At 35.1% G+C, this 18852-nt stretch overlaps 1 protein-coding gene across 2 annotated transcripts in view; it reads right to left on the reverse strand.

The window, feature by feature from the left end:
* The window catches only part of LOC145690456 (NFX1-type zinc finger-containing protein 1-like), a 157774-nt gene that overhangs the window by 22029 nt on the left and 116893 nt on the right, over nt 1–18852 (reverse strand). For both annotated transcript variants that reach the window (XM_081765364.1, XM_081765362.1), the window contains one exon: nt 11167–11332. In XM_081765364.1, coding sequence (XP_081621490.1) covers nt 11167–11332 — 166 coding nt within the window. The remainder of the gene's footprint in view (nt 1–11166; nt 11333–18852) is intronic.

Raw genomic sequence — 18852 nt, forward strand, 5'->3', positions numbered from 1 at the left:
CTTCCATGCTTCTCTCTGGTCTATTCAGAATGCATGCTAAGAGATGTGTGTTTAAGAAGCATTGGAACACGTCCGAATCATTTGTTGGCGTCCCACTGTAAGCTGATTTTAAGCAATGTCAACAAACTTTTGTTTATAAAACACCCTCTAATTCCTGACTCAACTTCTTGTTCATGTGTGCTGACAACAGTTTCAGACCTTTTCTTATCGCAATACACCAACGATTTACGAGTTAACATGTTGACAGTCCAATAGGATTTCGTGTCTGTAATCAACAGCTGGGTTAGATTGACTTCTTCGGAAATGGACATTACATAGTAGGTGAATCTCGGGGATAGACTGGCTTCATCATTTGATAATTACTTGTCGTTTCCAGTATACTTTAAGAGTGCATTCATACTATAGTGTCCTTCGATCATGCAGTCTTTAACTCAGGATCAGCGTGCTAATGTAATTGAATGGTACATTTTATCAGAAAAATCTGCAAGAGCAACAAGATCCCGTATAGTTAAAGAACTCGGATTAAAAGTACACGATATGCAAATTCACCTTTTGTACAAACAGTTCCGCAGCAATTGTTTTCACACTGCCCATCTTGCATCTAGAAAAAGTGTAGGAAGATCTCCAAGTGTATCTACAGAAGAAACAAAAAGACAGGTGTTGTTATCTGTTACTAGCTCACCGCGGAAATCCATTGCTCGTCGAAGCTTAGGCTTAAATATTAAGAAAACTACGCTACAAAGAATTTTAAGAAACTTGAAGATAAAACCATACAAGGTCCGAATGGTTTCTGAATTGTGTGCAAGTGATTATGGTGATCGTGTTTATTTCTGTAACTGGTTTATCGAGAAGTTAAATGAAAACCCTATGTTCTTATTTCAAGTGATGTTTTCCGATGAAGCAAAATTCTTCTTAAATTGTTCTGTGTCCTCATCACATGCAAGATATTGGTCATCGATACTGCCGAACGTGAGATCAGAAGTGTCAATGGACAAAGGAGGAATAATGGTTTGGTGTGGTATAACTGCGACTGAGGTGATAGGACCTTTATTTTTTGATGAAAATGTAACAACGTCATCATACCAAAAGCTACTAAGAGAAAAAGTATTTGCTGAACTTGATCGTTTAAATTTAGGTCAAAGTGATGAATTATGGTTTATGCAAAATGGAGTGCCAGCGCATCGCTCAAATACGACTATAAATTTTTTGAGAGAGAAATTTGGGGAACGGATTATTTCTATGGGGTAAAGTGTCGAATGGCGACCAAGAAGTCCGGATCTTACACCATGGGATTTTTTCTTGTGGGGATTCCTAAAACAAATTGTCTACCAAAAATCATGTAACAGTATAGAGGACTTGAAACAAAGGATTGTCCACAGTATAGAGATGATCACTCCAGATAGGTTGGAGAAGGTGTTCACAGTTTCTTTAGTAAATCGCATTAATTTATGTCTTGCTCGTGCCGAATAAAAGTAAGTTGATTTTATGGGTTTTACACTTAGCTTAATGATCTTTTTAAACAATTAGTGATAGTAGAGCCAAAAAGAGTTGTTCTCAACAAAGAATAATTTCCAGCAACTGATTGTTATTCCTCGGGAAACATTTGTTTCTATTACAACCGTGTGTCCGTGTGTATTACGTCTGCAGTACATACGAGTAAGTTGTTATGGAAAGTTGGATAATACGGTTATTGTGTAAGAAGTAATGAAAATACATGCTTTTTCTTTTTACGAATAAAGCAAACAATATTGAAACTTAAAACTCACTTTTAATTTTTAAGATCTTACTTTTCATTAAGATTTTTTTTTTGTTCCTGCTACGTTTTCCATTGTCATTTTGTGTTCTATTTCGAGATGGTTCTGCTTAAGTGTGTAGAAAATACGTAGGTGATTTGTGTGTGAGATTTCCTGCTACAAAAAGAGCCCTAATTGATTTTTAAAAATATAAAATTCTTTGATTATATTCCAGTGACACCATAACAACAAAGCTATATGCATAATCAGTTACACTGACAGAAGTTATTCATTTACAGTAATTTCCAGGTTTATTGTATATTTTTTTTGTTTTGCAATAATGACAACTTACATATTAATTATGACATATTTATTGTGAATTTTGGTGATTTTTGGAAGGGGGCTGTAGCTCATATAAGTCACTGGGACATGCAAAGAGCATCGGAATATTAATTCTGTGACATTTGTGACTAATCTCACGCTCATTAGCATTTTCAAAATAAAATTTGGAATTTTCATAAAGATCCACAATCTTATGCTTCGCCCCCTTTGCCGCTAAAGGTGGTGCGTTATCAAAATTATACCGAATTAAAAAAAAACGCCAGAGCCAAATTTCACATTACTTGATTTTAAAAAATAGCTTCTTCCGATGTATTCCTGTTAAGGATATTTATCGTGATTTGTGGAAGGGGGCTGTAGCCCCACATCAATCACTGGCACATGCAAGGAGCATGAGAATCTTAATTCTGTCTCATTTGTGATTAATCTGATACTCATTCACACTTCCAGAATAAAATTTGGATTTTTTTATAAAGATTCAAATGCTTATGCTGCGCGCCCTGTGCCCTCCTAATCCGGTGTCACCAAAATAACATTCTATATTTCAAAAACGCGTACCTTTTTACTAAGATAACACATTATTTTACATTAATTTGACAAGAAATAATGGTTTCTCGGATGTGCCTGCTAAAATATTTATGGCTATTTTTTATGTGATTTTTTGGAAGGGGGCTGCAGCCCCATATCAATCACTGGCACATGCAAAAATATCGGAATATTAATTCTGCGAAATTTATGATTAATCTGATGCTCATTGGCATTTCCAGAATAAAATTTGGAATTTTTATAAACATCCATCATTTTATGTTTCGCCTCCTGTGCCCTCTAAGGCGGTGCGGTACCAAAGTAACATCCCATATTAAAAGACACATACCTTTTTAGCACAATAAAACCAAATTTAACTTAATTGATTTTTAAAAAAATAGTTTCTTCCGGTATGTTCCTGCTAAGGATATTTATGGTGAATTATTAATATGATTTTTGGAAGGGAGGCTGTAGCCCCACATCAGTCACTGACACATGCAACGAGCATCGGAATATTAATTCTGTGTCATTTGTGATTAATCTAATACTCATTCACACTTCCAGAATAAAATTTGGAATTTTTATAAACATCCATCATTGAGTGCTTCGCCCCCTGTGCCCCCCTAAGGCGGTACGTTATCAAAATAATATTCCAGATTTGAAAAACGCATACTCTTTTGATACAATGACGCCTAATTTTACATTAATTTAAAAAAAAAATACCTTCTTCTCGTATGTCCCCCATAAGGATATTTATGGTGATTTTTTTTTATTTTTGAAAGAGGGCTGTAGCCCCATTATCAGTCACTCTTACATGTAAGGACATTGGAGCATTAATTCTGTGACATTTATGATTAATCTCTCGCTTACTGGCATTCCGAAAATAAATTTTTGGATTATGGTAACATATCACCCACCACCTTTTTACGCCCCTTGCCCCCCAAAAGGGGGACCTTAGCAAAATAATGTTTGAGACGGCTTTACTAGCTTTGTGAATGAGTGTTTTTGCAGTTTGTAACAAATACAACTCATCTGCTCCAAAATCTTCACGAATAATTATTGGAGAAAACTGCTTCTAAAATTTAACATTGAATCTCCCATAAGGAAAATGAACTTTCGTGTTTACACCCCTAAAAGGGGGGCTAAACAGCAATTTTCTCTTATTTTCTTTAGAAATTCGAAAAATTCAGATATTTCTCAATAAGAGTGCCAAATTTTACGTTAATAGTGTATAAACTTCATCTTCTCCCAGCGCTGTAGAAAATAACACGAATTATGGAACAGTCTGTATATATATATATATATATATATATATATATATATATATATATATACTCTGTAGCGGGTAAAACAGAACGCCATTTGACAACTGACAATAGAAGCTAATAGTTGTGCAAAAAGTAGTTGTAATCAGACATAAGGTATTGCTCTGTGAAGACTTTCCGCAAAACTGTCCAACATTTTACAATTTAATTTAGATAAAAGCGTAAATGCTGTGCTGGCCCGTGAAGGAATTTGTACTATGTTTAGGCAAGGTGTGTTATCGAGTGACCAATCGCACTAAAAGTAAATTATATTCTGGCAAAAGTCGAGCAAGAACGGCATGTAAGCAATCATAACATTGCCAATGACCAAAACAACCACCACCAAACAGTGTTATATCATTTGAAGAATGCACGCAACAGCCACAAGTGCCCCAAAGAAAAAAAAAATGTTTACAAGCATAAGGCGCATGCAAATAGAATTAACAACATACAACTGATCATACAAAAATAGGTAAAATGGATAAAATGTTAGTTCAGAAAAATAACATAAAAGCATACAGTATCTATTACAAACTGGAAAACACAAAATTAGCAAAAAAAAAAAAAAAAGCATAATTAACATGCATATTGAAAAGCATGCATAGCATGCATGAAAAGCATGTCCGTTTATTAGCATGCATATACCATATAGAATAAGTTTACAGTATAAATACAAAATAGATTATTTACCATGTAGTTGTAACAGTTTACAAATGTTAAAAGAAAAAAAAGTTCAGAAAGACACTATGTAGCTGCTATTGCAAATTGAAAATAAATATTTCTAAGTTAAACACATCAAGTAAAACACACTGAATCATAAGGCTAGTAATAATGATGAAAATAAAATAAGCATAAAAATACTAAGACATTTCATTATTTAAAAAGTTAAAAAATAATTCACGCATCTTCTTGAAATTCTCATTAAACAAATCAAGAACCGGATAAAAGTTATTAGCTGTTTCTCTACTTTTATATATAGAAGACCTGATTAGATATTTATTAATAAACGGGACAAATTTTCTAATGTGTTTCTGTAAGGGATCTTTAAAGAGGAAAAATTCTCCAGAACAAAATCTTCATGTAGAAGTACATGAAAAAATTTCAAATCGAAGACGCGACGCCTGTCAGACAGAAGGGTAAGATTAAGATCCACCCTTATGTCTGACAAGCTCGCCTCTCCGATCTCTTTTAAACTTCCATTTTAACCAGGCTAGGAATGAATTTTGAACTGATTCAATCGAAAAACTAAAATATTTTGCTTCACTATTCCAAATTACCGTACAATATTCAAGATGAGACCTAACATTACACATGTAGAGAATTTTGCAGGTGTTAATATTAGTAAAGTTTCGACATAACCATTTGAGCATTGTTAAATTCCTCCTAGCTTTGGAGATTACAACCTGAAGATTTTTCTGAAAAAGCAGTTTTTCATCTAATATTACTCCTAAATCTTTAACATGCTTAACGAATTGGATATGTTAATTTTCTATCCTGTATTTGTAGATGGAAGGGTTAACTTCTCTCGAAAATGTTATTCCTTGCGTTTTATTAAAGTTCAGGGGTAGAGAACCATTCAGATCATTTCACTATGATATCTATATTTTTTTGCAAAGTATCTTGATTTTGTTTGGACTTAATTTGACTGAAAATTTTAATATCATCAGCATATAACAGATATTTACAAGTTAAATCAACACAAATGCCATTAATATACAGCAAAAACAATAAAGGACCAAGATTAGACCCCTGGGGTACTCCGGAGGTATTACTGTGAATTGCAGACAATTTCCCTTTATATTTTACCACAAATTTCCTTTCATATAAATATGAAGTCAACCAATCAATAACACAGTTACGCAAGTTATATCTTCAATTTGTTTATCAATAAGTGATGTGGTAATTTATCAAATGACTTCGCAAAGTCCAAGTAAATGGTGTCAACTTGACCATCAGCCCAATAACTGGAAGCGTATAATGCATAAGACTTGCTAAATTAGTTATTACAGATTTACCAGCCATAAATCCATGTTGGTTTATATTAATTTCATTCTTATTATAAACATTATTTTCTCAAAGATTTTCGGAATTACCTTCATTACAGAGATTGGTCGAAAATCATTAATAGACTTTCCATTAGTTTTAGGTATGGGTGTTGAAAATGAAATGAAATCTGTAAGTTTTACGTCCTACGGTTATGCCGGTTAGGCTAAACGAGACTATGATGATGAGAAATTAATGAAATGGTGGAATGAGGAAAGTGGGAGGAAACGGGAGAACCCCGAGAAAACCCACGAGCACGGTGTTTGTCCACCACGAAGTCCATACGGCGCGAGCTGGGATCGAATCAGGGACCCCAAGCACCGGAGATGAACGCTCTACCACTGAGCCACCGCGACCCCAGGTATGGGTGTTATAGAAACCAATTTCCATACGTCAAGATATTTACACGTGGATAAAGTCCAATTAAACAAACAAGACAATATTGGTGCAATTATTTCACCTATTCCCTTAATAATGAAAGCTGGGATTCCGTCTATCCCACTAGACGATTTAATCTTTAAAGTTGATAGCTTCCAATACATGTTGAGTAGTAATTTCTGGGGGCTTAACTGTACCAAATTCTTCAGATGGATATTGATTTTTAGTAGTACTAACCGAGAAAGTTTGAAAGACCGATGAAAAATAGTTGGCAAACTTTACAGCCAACATACTATCGTCAGTCAGCAAGACATCAATTGTCAATAATACCAGATATTACCTTTATTTTTTGAACCATTTACATATTTCCAAAATTTTTCAGGAGCAATTGTAAGATCATTTTCTATTTTACTAAAGTAAATTTGCCTGTTCACATTTAATTGAGTTTTGAAAGCCCTTGTACAATTAGAAAAGACCACGTAATCATTTTCACATTGAGAAGTTTTGTATTTTTTATGAACCGGATTTTTTACTTTCCATAAAGAAATAATTTTTTTTTGAATACCATAAGGGAGATTTAGATTTTTTAGGCCTAGGTTTAGAAATATTACACTCCATCGCATACTTAATAACTTCCTCTACTTTGCAAGCTACTAAATTGAGATCATTACCTAACAATATATTACACCAATCGGCATTAGCAATTTGAAGATACAAGGATAAATAGTCACCTTTAGCATATAAAAATCTTTCAGTGGATTTATATATTTTACAAACACTGGATAAAAATACTTTAGTTACAATTGAATAACTGTGTACATCAGGAGCCACCATATGCTCATCATGTCTTTCCGACACTATAGATGCGTTAGTTAAAACTAAGTCTAAATCCGATACTGCTGGATCAACACTTAGATTCGTATTATCCAAAAAAGTTGACAATAACTGAAACCTGACTTTAGTAATAATGTATTCCTGGTAAAGGCTCTTTATTTAACCAAGTGTATTCCTGGTAAAGGCTCTTATTTAACCAATCTATTTTATATATATTAAAATCTCCAAAGATTAATACATCATTTTTTAACAGGTTAAGTTTACTGGATATACAATTTAGATAGTTCTCAAATACTTCAAGAGGAAATGTTGGATGAAAATATACAGAAGAGATTAGAAGATTTTTAGTTGATTTACACCTAAGTTCAATCCAGACACATTCATTTACACTTTCCAAATCATATCTTCGAAACACCTGAAAGTTATTTCTGACAGCAATTAAAGAACCACCTCCTCTATTACCACCTTCTTCACCATAACACCTGTTCGCTCTGAAACAAGTATAAGTATCTGGGAAATAATCCCGATCATCATGAATTTCAGATAACCAAGTTTCGGTTGCGGCCACAATATCATAGTCACAACTAGAAATTGAGAAGAAAAACTCGTTACTTTTAGTACGCAGGTACTAAATTTTAAGATTCTCTATGCTTAGCATGAGACCCAGTATTCCTAGGAAATTCATCCTGATTCCGTAAGTTTCCAAAGAAAGGACCAATTAAAAGACCTCTAGGCTACACCTCAAGATCACTTATAATAGAAAAGTCTTGTTGTTAGTTTACCTCAACATGGAAGGAAGAGTAAGAATCATACTTTGTTTTCAATTTGGTACAAGTCACTTTAGTTACATTAAGTTGTTTCACAATACTCTTAACTTCTTTTACTTCAACTGAGGGATTGAACTTAGTTACAAATAATGTTTTTTTTTTTCTTAAATTAGTAACCAAATTGGAATTATTTGAGCCACTACCTATTTTTAGTTTCCTCTGTTCCTTTCTTAAATTTGATTTATCTTGTACAGTTTTAGTTGATTCACTTTGTATACGTTTTTTACTTCTTGCAATTACCTGAGTCCAAGTTTGAGAGGGCTGAGGGAGACCTTCATCCTTGTTACCTTCATTACTTATTGCTAATGCAGGGAATTGATTTTTATCGTTTACGTCTAATGCAGATTCATCATTCGTTTTAGATAAAATTGTTTCACTTCCAACTTGTTTCTTTACTAGTAACTTCTTTAATTCAAAGTTCTCTTTTTTTCAAAAGATCAAGCTCCTCCTTTATTATGCCAAATTCATGTTGTAATTCTAGTCTTATTCTGTTTATACCCTGTTAAAACAACTTAGATATAGATTCAAGATCAGTAAATGATCCTTTACATCTAGAACACAAATAATTTTTAATTTTCTTTCGTTTGCACATTTGCTAAATCACCTGTTGATTTACCCAGAGTTGAACGTCCGACCACCCCAAGAGAAGAACTTGGCCAGTTTTCAATTTCAGACCACAAATATTACACTTGTAATCATTTATATGAACATTGTTTCCATCATTATATTGTTCAAAACAAGGTATATAATAATAATAATAATAATAATAATAATAATAATAATAATAATAATAATAATAATAATAATAATAATAATAATAAAAACAAACCGAAATCTAAGAGCCAAGAATCCTCGATTAAATTTGGGCAGTAAACAGCTAGACAAGAACTGGATTCCGATCATGTTTTCCTAAGACGTGCAAAGGGTTACCAATAATATCAATGGGAAACTTCGATCCTAGGCAATATGGCAGAAAATTGACAAATGCAAAAACCCTCGTATGCGCCCTATTACTACATGAGAAGTTTTTACATTTTCACCTATAGTTATTCTTACCTTCCTATGTATCTTCCTTATTCGTTACAGAAATTTACTTCCCTATGAAATTAAAACATAGTAAAGTAGTTTTAGAACAAATGAATAGTGTTTATCCGTGTAACGTGGGTTCTTGTCAGCACGGCATGGCGCGTCCTCAGGTTAGTTAGTTAGAATAGTGTTTACGAACAATTTTCGAGAATGTCTCAAGTTATTTTCTTCATACTTCATATATATACACAGCATATTGCGTAAAGGTACATTCAGCAAGTGTTCCTCTAAAGAGCACCAAAAAATTTGTATCAATATATACACATGATGCCGGACCGTTTTGGCAGTATACAGGATGTACCACAAGGCACATGCCACTGGAAGTATAGGTGGATACGCTATCAGTGAGCCTGAGAGATACATTGATATGCTGGAAACAATCAGCATACACCACAGGTACATTGTGATGGTGTGAATAGAATGATGAGAACGAACAGGAGTAACATTTGATTAATGCAACCTTGGAAATGACACATGCATCTCGAGAGGAGGCAAGATCACAGTTCCACACTGGACGCAGCATTACGATGAATGTTTTTCCATGTAGTGATCACATTCTCAAACGTCTTGCAATTCTGTGGAACGGTACAATATCACCTATATATTGATATAGGTCCTTAGGGGTAAAAACTCCTAATATTTAGACACGCCATACCGCACCATCCTTTATATTTCATCACCCCTACATTAAGGCATAATGCACTTCTGATGGAACCTTAAAGGAAAGTTTTCTGAGAGAGAAAATATTTTTTTTCTTTCTTCGAAGCTTATTCAATGTTCATTTTATAAATATTTAATTAACAAACTTACAATATGGCAGGATTCATTTCTCTAGAAAATTTTCAGAAAAGTACAGTTTACTGATAGGATAGGTTTTATTAGGGCGAATTTTGTAATAATAATAATAATAATAATAAAAATAATAATAATAATAATAAAAATAATAATAATAATAATAATAATAATAATAATAATAATAATAATAATAATAATAATAATAATAATAATAATAATAATAATAATAATAATAAAAAGCTCTCATTCAGTCCATATTTCATAACTAAACAATAGCATATTCCAATTAATAAAAAAGGAGACAAGCACAACAACTGGTACAATGACCTATGCTTTAAATATATATATTATTAACAATGAGATACTTTCTAATGTTTTATTGTCTAGATGAATCCCTATATACAGATTATAATTATCGACTATAATTATCGATTATAATTATAATTATCGACAAAATGCTCGAATAATAAATACAAATACATGACACTAATTTCGTATGATGCATATTGATGCTTCAAATCTTCATTTATGCTCCATTTATGGTGCATATGAATCGTTCCAATTCAAAAACAGAATACTTTTATGATCAGTGGCATACGCAAAGGAGAGTTATCTGGTTTTAATCTTCCTTTCTACAATATATCATGGAATCTTCATATAAATTTACATTATTAAGATATGATTTTTAAAAAAATCACGCATGTCGTGAAGGAATGAGAGCTTAGGTACTTGAATTCCCCTTATGACATCGTGTACACGCCACTGGTTATGTTCAAAAAAGCATGCCAATGTTGAAGTGAGAAATACACACACAGCTATGTAATATTAGAAAAGATACATACCCTTTATATAGAAATAAGCTCACCGAAATATTAAACTAGAATTTCCAATCGCACGGTATTCAGAAGCACGGTGGCTCAGTGGCAGAGCGTAGATTTCTGGTGCGAGACGTCTCTGGTTCGATCCCAAGCCATGTACGCTTAATGTGGACAACATCGTGTCCGTGAGTTTCCCTGGGATTCAACCATTTACTCCTACATTATTGTTCCACCAATTATATAATAATGATTCACTTTTTCACTTTCAATAATCATTCATTTATTTTAGCTTAATGCACATAAACATGCGACGTTAAGCTATAGTTACATGTTTCTAATTTTTCGTCTTTCCCGTTAAAAATGTACAAGTTTGATACGAAACGACTTAAATTAAATTTCCTATCATGTATTTATTAAATAGGAATACTATATAGTCTCTGGAATGTGATGATATTTATCTACTTGTTTCAAAAACGATACTCACATGTGACCGCAGATATGAGGTCTGCCACAAAGCTCCTTGCATGGCTGGTGAATTCTGCCTTGTAGACACTCTCCACATGTTCCCTGACATCTGTGCTCACATTTCAGAAGAACTCCACATGGCATTCTACAATGTGCTAACAACACTTCCGAATTTGGTTTCAAATCTGAAAATCACATGAAAGTCATCTGAATACAATGCTAAATAATATATTGGTTTAATTAATTTTTAATCTTAGAAATATTTTCGTAATTACTCTTAATAAAGGGAAAATTCTTAAGTTCATATAAAGAGTTGAAAATACTAAGTAGAGAGTGCATAATTATTCTTTCTGAAACTTTTAACTTTTTTTTTTTCATTTTTATTATTATAAAGACTATTACGTCTAACGTGCTGGTTCGAATCTACACGGTTTTCTTCAGAGCTGATGGTAATTGCAGCTTCACCTACCAAAGTCATTACATTAATCATAATCTAAATGAATTAATGTCAAATACATTATTATGATATACGGATTAAAGTCAATATCAATCGTCACAAAAATTGAATCAAGGCAAACACAAATATATCCGTAATCATAATGAGATTCCGAAAAACGCAGTTTTGAATCAATTTTCCAATACTTCTGTCAAGTAGAATTAGTGCTCAAGCGGTTGATTGGTAGTATCATACATGGGGATATTTCAAACGCTCCGTGCGACAATATGAGAAGCCACTTCCGATGCCCTAAATCTACTTCTAACACTGACTTCGATCGACGATAATGCTGATGCCAGTAACATTCACAAAACAAACATAACCTTGCCAATAAATGGAAAAATATGACTGAATCTGTAAGTAAACTTTAAAGAAGGAAGTAAAGAGAAAAAGACAAGCAAATACTAAATAGAATATTGTACTTTATTTTCTAATCCAGAAAAAAGACTAGAAATTTCGGGTGAGATTGTTAAAAGTTATTAAAATTGTCTACTAACTATTACTACCTTAAATTCTTTTTCCCAAGAAAAAAATTTTGAAAACCTACGAAGGCATTGCCCTTAACGCCAATTATTTCCCATATTTGCCATCACTTTAACAACAGTAATTTACTCAGTGTACTCGGAACCAGAAACCACCGTAGGATACCAAAAAAAACTGGGGCAAACAAGTCAAGCCTTGTAGCTGCACACATTATTCAATCTTCATATTACTAGCTTAAATGTCTGCATTATAATTAGCTTCTAAATGATTATTTGGAATCAGTAAGATACGCATAAGTTCGTCAAAAGGGAGAAAAGGGTACAAGCTCCGATGTTAATATATTTTCAAGTGTTCTTATACATACATTAATTTGGTGAATGTTTATTCTGGAATGTCTTGCTCAAGAGAGGGATTGAAAACACCGACTTACCCTTGAGCATGCCAATGTTAGGAATTTCATACATATAGAATATATAAAGAGTGTCAAAAATAATATATATATATATATACACTGTAACATAATATCCTTCGACATATTTTGGTACTTGGATCGAAACATGGTAGTGTATGCTATATTTTTAACATAATATAGTTACTTACATCATTGTAAAAGTGAATATGTGACGTAAGCAACCTTTTCAAACTTGAAATACCACTTTAAAACATTCTCAACATCCATCAATTTTGGACAATGTACATTAGGGCGGGGCGAACTTCAAGAAATGTAAACAGAAGCTTTTGTTTCTAGTTCTAAAAGTTGATACAGGTAAAGATAATTTCGTATGTAAAATTTCAGATTTTTATCTTTTGATTTAAAGGTCCCAACTTTGAGTTAACAATGAAGCTATTATTGGCATGTGATAAAAAGTAGTTTTTTTTTTTCTGTTCAGTAGGTTTATTGTTCTAAAACATGCATTAATTTTTTTAAAAGAAGTATTACTTAATTATTTGCTTTCAGAAACGCATGCTTAGTATCCAAATTTCCTTCTTGATTCCTGGGATGAAGCAATCATTCCATGTCTGGCTTTATGACCAAAAACTTTTGTGGAAACCCTGGAAACTTCTTTTACGATTCGTTCAACTGCTTGTGAATGACATTGAATTCCTGTAAATTCCAGTGGTCCTATTTCAATCTTTGCCAGCAATTCTTCATCTGACATTGAGTTTACAAGTGGAGGTGGCGTTGTGACGGAAGCATCCCAATTAATCATCATGTAGTAGTTTTCTGCTTCGAGATGAATCATAATATTTGATTTACAAAATTTTTTCACTCCAGCTTGATTGGTCGTTCTTGCAACAACAATCTTGTGTACTGCATCTTTTCTTACTTCAATGTCTGGATCTGCAAGAGCTGCAAGATGAATATTTTCACTGTGGGCAAAATAACAATTTAACTTTAGAGATCTTATTGCAGCTTCCTTCATCTCACTATCGGGTAAATTTCTAACTTTCTCCAAAATAAAATAGAAGTTACGTGATCCATCGGTGCAGTTGAAATGGGTTTTTATCTCGAACCAACTTGGAGCATACACTCTAACGATGTAGGTTACAAGCTGCAATAAGTTTTTGGATGGATTTCTTGTGCTCATGAACAATGAAGGGTTAGATTGGCGAGCGTCAACCACCTGCCGTGATTAAGGGCACCTGGAGAAGCAAGTTGTAAAAATTTTACAACAGCAGCATCAGCGTTGTCCTTTCCCTTTTGTACTGCGATGCAAGCCTTCACCAAATACTTTTGATCAGCGCTAAAATCTTTTGTGATATTCACACAAAATTCCTTGACATTTCCAGTGACGGGCTGGAAATCAACTATTGGAACATCCCGTGGATCAAAACAGCATCTTTCCGATATGCCTCGAAAATCCCTTTGGACCAGTTGTTTTGCCATCAATATTTCTAAAAATTTCTCTTAGTGGAAACTCATTCAGATGCAATATACAAATGAGCCACTGTAAAGGTCGATTTAAAGCTGTTTCCAGTCGACGTATAATTCCAGAATGTTCGCCGGTGTTTGTATTTGTTCCATCACATACCACAGCACGCAAAGTAGCTGTCGAATCCGTGTCACGTATAACAGAGAGTATTTCATTTGAAATATCTTCTACTTTGCCACTTTGTGGAGCAATATGATCCACGTATTGCTCACTAGGATATGCAATAATAACGTAGTGATCCTCCTCCTTTGTTAGTTGTCCTCCATCTGGTCCAAATAGTCCGGTTTCATCTATGCGCCCATCAAAACCAACACAAATTAGCCTGCGCAAGTCAAACGAACGAGATTCTGCTCCCTTGTCTCTCCAATAAATTCACTGTCTCCGCAACTTTGTTGGTTCTAGTATACTTTCCGGTTTATCCAGTTTCAGGTCTTTCAGGCATGCATTAATTAATTTGCAAGCATCTCGGTTACTAACGCCAGTTCTTTCCATCATTTGGCTTAAGTTTGGGTACTGATGCCTATTTTGTGCTGGCCGTTTTTCGGAATCTGTCTTCAGAGTCGGATGTGTTTGCTTCATAAGGTGATTCATCTTCCAAGGCCACACCACTTGCTTCATTTTCTTCCATAAAGTTCAACTGACAGGCAGTAGTTTTAGTCGTAGTTAGGCTTTGCAAATGCTTTTTCCTAAACCGCTCTTCCTTGTCCTTCCTCTCTGTTTTTTTCTGAAGTAAACTCGAAACAATCTTATCAATCGAACCGATTACCATTTTCCGACCCGAAGTCTGATCTACCCAGAAATTCCACTCAATTTGTGGTACTTTTATGGCGCATTTACACAACTGTCTGTCCATTATTTTGTTTCTAACACACTTGCAAGTACAGATATCAAATACTTGTTTGCAATTACTGAAGTCCGCTTTGAATGTAAGTGATGTGCGCTTTGCTGGTGGATATTTTTGGAGCTGTTGGGCAAGTCGTATGAGCTTTGAAAGTTTGCCCAAAACGCTGGAATATCCAATGGCTGGAATGCTAGCTTTGTTCCAGATACTGACAAGATAATTCGGCACATATTTTAAAATATCTCTCGTAGAAGGTATTTCTTTCCCCTCTTCAGGTAGCATTTTTCTGTAGAACGGGTTAAGGTAAAAACTTGTTGCAAGTTTTAGGATAAAACTGCGTTAATTGCATCGAACAAACATTTTAAGCAAAACAAGAGAAAAATGAAAATATGTATAAACTATAATAAAAATATGTGGTAAGGAAATTCTGGAACTACACGCAAAACCTTTTGTTTTACAAAAATACACTGACATTTGTGGTGCCATCTAGCGAGAAATTGGAAATTTCAAAATAATAAAATTACTGAATCAAATCCAGTTGCGACCAGTAGAAGTGTGATTTTTTTAGAAATCATACTGAAAGTGTGCTTAGCACATGCAAGAGCAGCGATCTTCATTAAATTTGCATCAATTAATTTTTTTGCCCCGCCCTAATGTACATATCGATATGGAAATATTGTTTGACATACTCCGCAATATCACCAGATTAAATGTGTTGTCAACCCAGCACTAACTTCTATTTTTTAAAATTGCACTACGTCAGAATATTAAATATTTTAAATTTACAAACTAAATGAAAACTTACAATACCACATTTTTTATTGTGCTGCAACCTAAGGACGCTAGAATATCACGACCATTCAAACTTTCAATATACGAGTCTCTACAACTGTAATAATGCTAGGTAATGGACGGTGCAATGCGCACCGAAGTACCTTAGTGTCGAATACTATGGTCATCATATGACGTAGTTTGAATGCACAGAATTAAAAATGTGTCTTTCTTTGAAACATTTTATTTCAAAAAGGTGCTCAGATAAGCATCATGTCTAATCAAGTAGATGGTTTTCAAAAGGCATAAGGATGCAATTTACAGCAATTCCTTATCTCAAACCAATCAGCGCCGCACTGCAACCCAGGGGCCCACCGGGAAAGTACTTTCTAGCGGACCCATTCACATACACTGCTCCACAAAACTTAAGCAACCCGAGAGAACGTGGTATAAGTGACGTGTGGGGCCCATTCAACACTGGTTAGTGGCATGCACACACACAAAGACACACAGGCAAGGCGAGCACCCACTTTATCGCATAAGCAACACCGTTGCAAGCGCGATTAACAAATCATGCTATGAGGCGTACACCACAGCCCAGTAGTGTCCGAGGCTCCAAGCATTGAGTTAGTGGTTCTTATGGGGGGTATACACCTTGCAATGGCTGGTAGACGACATTTGAGTGACTTTGACCGCGGGCGAATAATTGGGCGCTTGGAATTGGACCGATCGCAAGTGGAAGTGGCGCAGGAATTCAACGTGAACAACAGTGTTGTGTCGAGGCTGTGGAGTCGCTTCCAAAATGGAGGTGAAGTCAGTAGACGTCATGGAGGAGGCCGTCCGAAGAAGACGTCGGCCGTCGATGACCGATTTCTCACAATTTCTGCCAAAAGTAACCATCAAGCTTCATGCTCTCAACTGGCCAATGAGTTGTTTCAGGATACAGGAGAACGCGTGAGTCGTGAAACTGTTCGTCGGCGGCTCAATAGAGCAGAACTGTATGCAAGAAAGCCTGTGCTGTGTGTGCCATTGAAACTGGAGCACAAACGTGCGCGTTATACATGGTGTCAGGAACATGTTGCATTGGGGGAACACCAGTGGGCGCGTGTCATGTTCTCCGATGAGTCGAGATTCAGCCTGTCGTCTGATTCTGGTCGGACTTGAGTGTGGAGAGAGCCAGGATCACGGTATCATCCAAACTTCATTGCTGAACGGCCGTCCTATGGCGGTGGTTCCATTATGGTGTGGGGTGGAATTATGCTGGATGGGAAAACGGACCTCCATATTGTGCAACATGGTACTTTGACAGCACAACGGTACCGGGATGAAATTCTCAATATACATGTGCGCAATTTCCGCGGAGCATTTTGCCCAGACGTCCTGTTCATGGATGAAAATGCCCGCCCACACCGTGCACATCTTGTGCCCGAGTATCTGGAGAGCGAAGACATTACGCGTATTGCATGACCTGCACTTGAATCTCATCGAGCATGTGTGGGATGCTCTTGGGCGGCGAATAGCACAGCACAGTCTACCAGCACGCACTCTCCCTGATCTGCAAACAGCTCTCCTCGAGGAGTGGTGCCATCTGCCGCAAGACTTGATCAACACTCTGATTTGCAGCATGGAGGCCAGATGTCGTGTCTGTATAGCTGTTCGTGGTGGTCACATGCCATATTAACTGCCTATGCTATCGCATAATCCAGCTTCACCTGTTGAGATATCGTTATGCTGAACTTTTTGGTTACTCTGTACATCCTAACTGTATTGTTCGTCTTCACTTGTGTTGCATTGTGCATCTGGACCGTCTGTTTGTTCATTATATTTGGTGCAGTGATCGTGTCGTTTTATATTCTGCCACTTTCTTCGAGTTGCTTAAGTTTTATGGAACAGTGTATACGTACTGCCCCCTCCCGACAATAAAAGGAGAGCGGGAGTGTCAGTCGGATCAAGTAGTTGAAAAGGCTTAAAATGCAAATTTAAAACTTTTTTAAGGCAGTAATTTCTCCCCTGACACTGACTGATCTAACGTAATGCCCAATCCTCCATTATTCTCTTGCAACTGTACAATCATCTGCACAAACTCGATTACTTCCTGTCTCACCCTAAAATAACAATGCCGCAGTTGTGCCATAAACCTTTCATAGGCGCCCCTGGTGCATATACAAATACATATATGAAGCATCAGAAGTAATTTATAATTTATACAAATGTAATACTTTTCCATTGTCCTGTATTAACAGTAGAATCGTAGCAACAGGGTAGGCGAGCGAGGCCGTAGCCCCGAGTGCTGATAGCAAGAGAGTACCGAACGAGCAAGAAGAAAAAAAAAGTGTTGGAAATTAATAGACGCATCGCCCGAAAAGGTATTGGCGAGCTATTAAATGAATATTGTTGTTGGATTGCAAAGGATATATATATATACTTTTTTTTAATTCTTCCTCGCTTCGCTCGCAACTCAAACGTTTCAGAAAGTTACAACAAGCCTTTACTTACTACTTAAAGAAAGTTATTACATATGATTTGTTAATGGCGAGTGATATAGAAGACCGCAGGCTGCTGTTTGCGCGAGAATATTAAAAATGAAAGTACACAAGGGGAATAATAACATTTTCGAACTTGAAGAAGCAGTAGAATAGGGGGTTAAGGGGTCAGAACTTAACCTAACGAATTTCGTCTTTCTCAAAGACAGATCATTACCAGTGATTTTATTATTATTATTATTATTTTATTCTATTGACATGAAATGCTTCAAATTTGAAAGAATTTATTTCGATGATTTCATCATCAACTACTTGTATCGACAGGGTATCTTTTGTGCATACGGATCTCGTTGTGTGATATTTTTATTTATCTACATACATACAATCATGTACACACAGTATATATATATTAACATATGTGTGTGTATGTGTTAGTATATTTTTAGTATGTTAATTAATAATAAGTAGCCTTAAATTCCGAACTATTATTCATTAAAAAATTAAGTAATTACTATAATTTCAAACATATGTAGGATGGATTTTAAAGAGAAACATTAAACATTTATTCTTCGTTTCCATCAATCAATATTGAGAAATTCGCAAAGGCTTCTTCTGAATTTCCGTTACATTTCACAAAATATTTTTTATCGTACAGAAATTGAAATTTAAAATGCTACGTGTTTGGTCACAGAATAAA

This window comes from Thermobia domestica, chromosome 1 (genome assembly GCF_964235325.1).
Source record: "Thermobia domestica chromosome 1, izTheDome1.hap1.1, whole genome shotgun sequence".
Taxonomy (NCBI): Eukaryota; Metazoa; Arthropoda; class Insecta; order Zygentoma; family Lepismatidae; genus Thermobia; species Thermobia domestica.